The 7,000-nt window shown below is 41.2% G+C and overlaps 2 protein-coding genes across 2 annotated transcripts in view; both read left to right on the plus strand.

The window, feature by feature from the left end:
* The window catches only part of LOC103382893 (3-oxo-5-beta-steroid 4-dehydrogenase-like), a 4,796-nt gene extending 3,204 nt beyond the window's left edge, over window positions 1-1,592 (plus strand). The window contains exons 7-9 of the mRNA XM_008315866.3: window positions 387-552; window positions 635-717; window positions 800-1,592. Coding sequence (XP_008314088.2) covers window positions 387-552; window positions 635-717; window positions 800-842 — 292 coding nt within the window. The 3' untranslated portion in view covers window positions 843-1,592. The remainder of the gene's footprint in view (window positions 1-386; window positions 553-634; window positions 718-799) is intronic.
* A 134-nt stretch (window positions 1,593-1,726) lies between these two features.
* The window catches only part of kdm5a (lysine demethylase 5A), a 15,748-nt gene continuing 10,474 nt past the window's right edge, over window positions 1,727-7,000 (plus strand). Inside the window, exons 1-13 of the mRNA XM_008315890.3 lie at window positions 1,727-2,849; window positions 3,577-3,654; window positions 4,045-4,167; window positions 4,320-4,490; window positions 4,575-4,745; window positions 4,893-4,971; window positions 5,074-5,165; window positions 5,278-5,436; window positions 5,592-5,711; window positions 5,934-6,092; window positions 6,263-6,444; window positions 6,546-6,708; window positions 6,794-6,913. Coding sequence (XP_008314112.1) covers window positions 2,703-2,849; window positions 3,577-3,654; window positions 4,045-4,167; window positions 4,320-4,490; window positions 4,575-4,745; window positions 4,893-4,971; window positions 5,074-5,165; window positions 5,278-5,436; window positions 5,592-5,711; window positions 5,934-6,092; window positions 6,263-6,444; window positions 6,546-6,708; window positions 6,794-6,913 — 1,764 coding nt within the window. The 5' untranslated portion in view covers window positions 1,727-2,702. The remainder of the gene's footprint in view (window positions 2,850-3,576; window positions 3,655-4,044; window positions 4,168-4,319; window positions 4,491-4,574; window positions 4,746-4,892; window positions 4,972-5,073; window positions 5,166-5,277; window positions 5,437-5,591; window positions 5,712-5,933; window positions 6,093-6,262; window positions 6,445-6,545; window positions 6,709-6,793; window positions 6,914-7,000) is intronic.

Here is a 7,000-nt window from a genome sequence, read left to right on the forward strand (position 1 = left end):
AGGCCCAGGCTTCAGTGTGAGTGAAGTGTGGGGAAATTGAAAATAGAAGATTATATTGCATTACATATACGTATTGAGACATTTTTATTTAGCGGTGTGTCATGGGATTCTTTAAAATAAAGAGAAAAATATCAAAGATCAAAATAGGTAGGGAAATGATGACTCGTGAGGCAGAGGTGAACCAGATATGGTCACAAATATAGTATAGACTAAAGACCTACAGTGACTTGATCGAAATATTTTTGAATAGGGAAAATATAGGCTATGAGTTAAGATGCCTTTTGGTTTTATCAAGCTTTGATCTACAAAGAACCTGAGAAATAAATATGCCGCCTAATTAACCTGTTTTTACATCCACGATGTAACACCTAGGATCTCTTACACAGGGTTAATCTGAAATCCCCCCCACTGTTGGAGGATGAGCTGCTGGTATCAGTGGCCAAAAAGTACAACAAGACGACGGCCCAGGTGGTGCTGAGGTTCAACGTGCAGAGAGGAGTCGTGGTCATCCCGAAGAGCTTCAACCCCACTCACGTCAGGAAGAATTTCGAGGTGTGTTTTCGAAAGGCTAAAATAAGAGCACATACATGTACTGTAATGCACAGTGAATGACGTTGTGTAACAAACACTGCAGATCTTCGACTTCTCTCTTTCTGATGACGAGATGACGGCCATTGAAGGGTTGAACAAGAACATTCGATTTGTGGAGCTCCTCATGTGAGTCTAACACGAACATCGCCTTGTCCTCAGTTAATTGTAGTTACAAATATTTATTATTTTCTTTATTTTCCCCCAACAGGTGGGCGGACCATCCAGAGTATCCATTTCATAATGAGTTCTAGTCATCCAAACATTTTTCTAAATACATGGAATGTTTTCACCTTACTGGAAATCAATTGAAAACACAAACACTTCTGCAATTTGTTTCTTTTTTTTTTTGCAATCTTGTATTCTTTTTATGATTGTTGTGTTTCATGGATTGTATTGTGTTTCATGGAGCTTTGGTATTAAAATTAGTTACCATACTGTTGATACCCTACCACATCAGGGTACTTTCACATCTGCTGACAGTTTACAGAGTGAGTAGTTTCCTAGAGGAAACTTTCCTTAATACAGAAGACAGTTAGCCAAGTTGGATGCCTTTGTCAGTTGGCCAACAGGAGACAAATTAAATGCCTCATTGTGTTTTAATGGCACATTGGGAGTTCCATTCTTCTTTATTCATGTGTGAACAGGAAAGGTGATTAAACATAATGTGAGAAGAAATAGATTATAAATGAATATGGAAGTTCACCAGTAGACGGCGATAAAAGCTCACTTTATCTGTAAACTGACATACCTCATCTTCAGTGGTGCATTACAGTGCTAATGGATGTTTTCAATGAATACACTTTTTTAAAATTTTAATATTACTTTATTATAACAAATATTTTCAATAAACCCCTGCATATATTCGAATTTCGCTATATTATGCGTGATATCCAAAGTTACGATTTATGTTTAAAATCGGTCATGTCTTTCTTCAAGCATTTACATAAGTCACTTCACTAAGATAGTTAATAATGTTAAAATAAATGTCATTTCGAAGACGATTAAACGTGTTGCGTTTTTGTGTAATGTGAAAACCTATTCGACGTCAGATTTATTATGATAGTGTTATGAAATCAATTTTCCGAGTTTCCATGAATGTACCGAGGCCGCTACCATCTTCAGTCGAGCTAGTCGTAGCTACCACAAAAGCTAATGTGGTTACGCTACATATAGATGTCGTTTAGAGTACTTTTGTTAACGCTTGTGAGATTCCGTTCATTATTTCGCTAGTGAACAGAAATGTGATTAATGCGAACCGACTCAAATCATTGCGAGCTCTATTATTTAGTCGAGTGTTTAGCCATTGCTAGCTGCGCCACTGGCATCAGTGTCGCTGTAGCTCTTTCAAATTAGCCGTGTGCAACCTTCCCCACTACCTTAAACGCTTCAATGAATGGAGGCGGATGTACTAAGTGAAGGCATCAGTCAACAATGTGTTTGCTGTAACCCCCTCCCTCCATGGACTCGGCTAGTGGTTAGCCACCAGATGCTAAGAGAAAACAGTCTCAGAAAGTGGAGTGTAAGCGAAGAAATCTGACCGGGGAACGTAATTACGTTAGCCGCAAATACACGTAGCCGATGCACGGTGTATGGGAAGTTTTTTGGAAATGCGAACATCGCGAAGAAACCGTGTATTACCCGGGGACAAGCACTTAGCAGTAGCCATGCTAGCCTGTATTAAGACAATATTTTGAAGCCATTCCAGTTTGTGTTTACAAACTAAACTTTGGATATTCATTGGACGTCTTGCGACAGACTGGCTGTACATGAAGGTGTCATCTGGGGGAAGATGAGTGACCCTGCCCTTCGTCCCAGGTAGGGGGTGGTGCTGTCGGAGACACTCCGGCTTCTCCTGGCTTGGCTTGGCCGGGCCTGTCGCTGTTCACGGATGATGGGAATCGTCAACCAGCCAACCCCCCAGTTGTGTTTATTTATGTCTTCGGGTTCAACATGGATGTCCTCTACTTGAATTGCTTCGCTGTTTGGGGAATTTGACATTTCCCGACGAATATGAAATCCAACCAACTGGAATTAATAATGGTTTTGTGACTGTAACACGGTACATTTTGGTCGTCTTTTCTTCAAGACATTTTAATTTCGAACACGCCAACATGTCTGCATTTGCTGAGTTCGTCCCCCCTCCCGAGTGTCCGGTCTTTGAACCTAGTTGGGAGGATTTTTCTGATCCGTTAGGATTTATCAACAAAATTCGACCAATCGCAGAGAAAACTGGAATCTGCAAGATCCGACCCCCGGAGGTAATTTCCACAATGTTGTGATAGTTGAAATAAACGTTGGCTTTAACGTAAATGTTTCTCGTCATCCGAAACAGAAAACGCCTGTTTGCCCAGGGCCTGGGTTAGAGTCCGGAACAGGATCACAAGTCCTACAATTATTAGAGATTAATTAAGGCCTTATTTGTGTGCGACCAAGCTCACGGATACTAGTGTTTCGGTGACATTGGTTGTCAGTTTTGGCCAGAAAAGTTTGAAATCATAAATATGTATATTCTTGTGTGCGGAGTAAAATCAATTAATGATGTTTTCCCAACGTACCACATTAGCTGCTGAGAGAAAGGCCTGTAGCCGGTGTCAGAGATAGACCCATTTCCTATTCGCGTGCAACAATTAGTCGGTTTCAGCTGATTAATCGATTAATAAAATAGCCATTAACTGAGTGCTTTGCTTCAGGGTTTGTTATTTTGCTAAATTCTGTGCTTTTGCGTCATTACAGTAAAACCTGTCTGGTAAAAATTCTTTAATGCAGCCAAAATTTACACTTGGATGTAACTTTTATTGATTTATTTTTTAACATTTTTGCACCATTTAAAGTGTCAGGAGTGTTTCTTTGTGATCCTTCCTCTTCCTAATACAGTAAATATTAACTTCTTGTTACTCTAAGAATGTTTTTGTTCCGTGTGTTCCATGTGATTTCTGCCATTGCCTCATTGCTGTTGTTTTGAGCCTCCTGTTTCCTGTTTGTCAGGACTGGCAGCCTCCGTTTGCCTGTGACGTACGCAACTTTCACTTCACTCCTCGAGTGCAACGCTTAAATGAACTTGAGGTAGGTGCCAATTTGCTACATCTTGTTTATTACTGATGTTTATCATTACAGTGGCAAGTGTTGCTTTGTCAATATTTAGGAGTGTTCATTTATTGTACTCTCACACGTTCTCCCAGGGCAACAGCAAGTCGTATTTATAGGTTTCACCTGTGATGTTTGATCTGTTAAACTATACCCTGTAGACGCATCACTTTATCATGAAGATTTATCAATGACAACAGAACAGTCAAGGCAGGATGTATCTTTTTTTTTTTTGTCACTACAGCAGTTTTGTCATTTGTTTAAAACCCCCCTTCAAGAAATTCTGCCTGTGGTGTCTCATGTCCACATCAGCCAAACACTGGGCTTTTGTTATCCTTTTGTACTACCTTATGGCTCCTTCAAATCTAGGCACTTACTCGGGTGAGGCTCAACTTTTTGGATCAAATTGCAAAGTTCTGGGAACTGCAGGGATGCAAGATTCGATTCCCTCATGTAGAAAGAAAGGTTTTGGATCTCTATCAACTCAGTAAGGTAAGATCACATAGTTACTGCATGACTGTCACCTTGTTTTTCCTTGTATATCTACAATATAATAAGTAGAGCCTGTATAATTATGAGTACAGTGAGGAATTCTTACAAGATGTGATTATTTTTGCCAATGGACACCTGTGTATTTGTCTTAGATCGTTTCATCTGAGGGTGGCTTTGAAACGGTGTGTAAAGAGAAGAGATGGTCTAAGGTCGCTAGCCGGATGGACTTTCCACCTGGAAGAGGCGTTGGAACATTACTGCGTTCCCACTACCAGAGAATTCTTTACCCCTATGAGCTCTTTCAGTCCGGGGCAACATTAACTGTAATGTTGTGCTTACTGCAGTTTCTGTAAATCACAAGATGAAGATTTATCCTGTTTTTTACAACCAAATTTCACACCCAACAGGGCATCCAGAGGCTCTATGAGGAGGGCGTTGATGTTGAAGACGATGAGGGAGTAGGGGAGGAGGCAGTGGAAGAAGAGGAAGATGAAGAGAAGGAGAAGGAAGAAGCTGATGGAACGCAAACCAAAGATCTGCTTTTGTCTGAGAGGCGTTCCAGGCGCCTTAAGTCTGAGGTAAACAGAGTGTAATACATACATTTATTCCTTTTGAAAACATTTTAGAACATTAAGCCATAATTACCGTTTCCATGCTTGTGTTACTAGTTGTGCAAGACACTTTTTTCCACCAGTTCCACCTGTTTCCAATTGTTGTTTCTTTAGAGAGAAAACAACGACCCCAAAGGCCTCAAACTCTTCAACACAAGTCCCAAAATGGTTGGACTGGAGATTGTGTCCACTGGTGAGAATCATCTTTACTAGAAACTGTCTTTTTTATATTTCAACGTAGAACAAAAAAAAATTTCAGGTACCCTTTTTTATTGACATCCTATTTGTTTTTCAGATGAAGGATACAACAAAAGACAGCGTCATCTCAAAGCCCAAGCGTTTGCCATTAAAATGAGACCTCGGAAGGAGACGCTGGAAGTCAACTTTGTCAGTATCACTCCTCCGTGTTTGATGTTTGGTTGTCTTATTATAACCATTGCCTTCTCTGTTACTAGGATAGCATGTAATCACACCTCTATTACATGTGTCTTTGACTCAGATTGACCTCTACTTGTGCCTGGTGTGCGGCCGAGGTGACGAGGAGGATCGACTCTTGCTGTGCGACGGCTGTGATGACAGCTACCACACTTTTTGTCTGATTCCACCCCTGCAGGAGGTGCCCAAGGGTGACTGGCGCTGCCCAAAGTGTGTTGCAGAGGTAAAAAAAAAAGTACATTAAATCTCATAGTCTTTAAGAATGTATAAGTTTGATGTCCCTCAATTACACATAATAATAATTCTTTATATTGACATTTATAAAATGGATTTTGATAATACAGTTTTCTAAACTAAATGACCGTCTTCTCTTTAAAGGAGTGCAGTAAACCGAGGGAGGCATTTGGCTTTGAGCAGGCGGTGAGAGAGTACACCCTCCAGAGCTTCGGGGAAATGGCTGACCACTTCAAGTCTGACTACTTCAACCAGCCTGTGCATGTATGTAAAGCCTAATCTTAATATATATATATATATATATACACACGCCCAGAGGACACAGCAATTGTGTTGGGGCAAAGAAAAGTGCTGCATAAATAGACTGGTAATCACTGTATTAAATCAAATCCTGTCCAATGTCCATTTGTAATTTTGCTTCATTATGGTCCCCATGAAGTTTAAATGTTTATCTGGATCTACATGAGTTCCTCTTTGTACCTCCAGATGGTGCCAACAGAACTGGTGGAGAAGGAGTTCTGGCGCCTGGTCAGCAGCATTGAGGAGGACGTCATTGTAGAATACGGGGCTGACATTAGCTCCAAAGATGTGGGCAGTGGATTTCCTATCAGGGATGGGAAGAGGAGGCTGCTGGGAGATGAGGAGGTAACCTGTCCTGGGGTCTTCTCTTTTATTTACATGTCACAATAACCCCAGTGTGAACAGATAGATATATATATAGAGAGAGAATGACAGAAACAAACCACTTGGTATATTTTATAAAAAATAAAACCCCTAATTTTTCTCAATTCAACTCCATCTTCGTCTTCCGTTAGGAATATGCGAACTCAGGCTGGAACCTGAACAACATGCCGGTTCTGGAGCAGTCGGTGCTTGCCCACATCAACGTGGACATCTCAGGCATGAAGGTCCCCTGGCTGTATGTGGGCATGTGTTTCTCCTCTTTCTGCTGGCACATCGAGGACCACTGGAGTTACTCCATCAACTTCCTGCACTGGTGAGACTTTTTTATCTCACTTGAATGTAAAAAACAAAACAAAAAAGAGCAGGAAAGAGTCACTAATCCAAGCCAAAATACTGCTTGTCTTTCCTCTTCAGGGGTGAGCCAAAAACATGGTATGGTGTGCCAGCTTCTGCAGCAGAGCAGCTGGAGGCTGTGATGAAGAAATTGGCTCCGGAACTTTTTGACTCACAGCCGGACCTCCTCCACCAGCTGGTCACCATCATGAATCCGAACGTCCTGATGGAGCATGGTGTCCCTGTATGTGTCACGTCCTCAGATGTGAGCCAGTGAGATAACTGCGTGTGACATGTCTGACATGTTTGTTGATGTTTGCTGCCTTCAGGTGTACAGGACCAATCAGTGTGCAGGAGAGTTTGTGGTGACCTTCCCTCGGGCCTATCACAGCGGATTCAACCAGGGCTATAACTTTGCGGAGGCTGTGAACTTCTGCACTGCTGACTGGGTAAAAGCAATAAAGAAAACAAATTACATTTTAGAAATTTTTTTTTTTTACTTTTCAACATGATCATTTCTTCTTCTTTTTTTTCCC

The sequence above is a fragment of the Cynoglossus semilaevis genome, chromosome 8 (genome assembly GCF_000523025.1).
Source record: "Cynoglossus semilaevis isolate Cse_v1.0 chromosome 8, Cse_v1.0, whole genome shotgun sequence".
Classification (NCBI taxonomy): Eukaryota; Metazoa; Chordata; class Actinopteri; order Pleuronectiformes; family Cynoglossidae; genus Cynoglossus; species Cynoglossus semilaevis.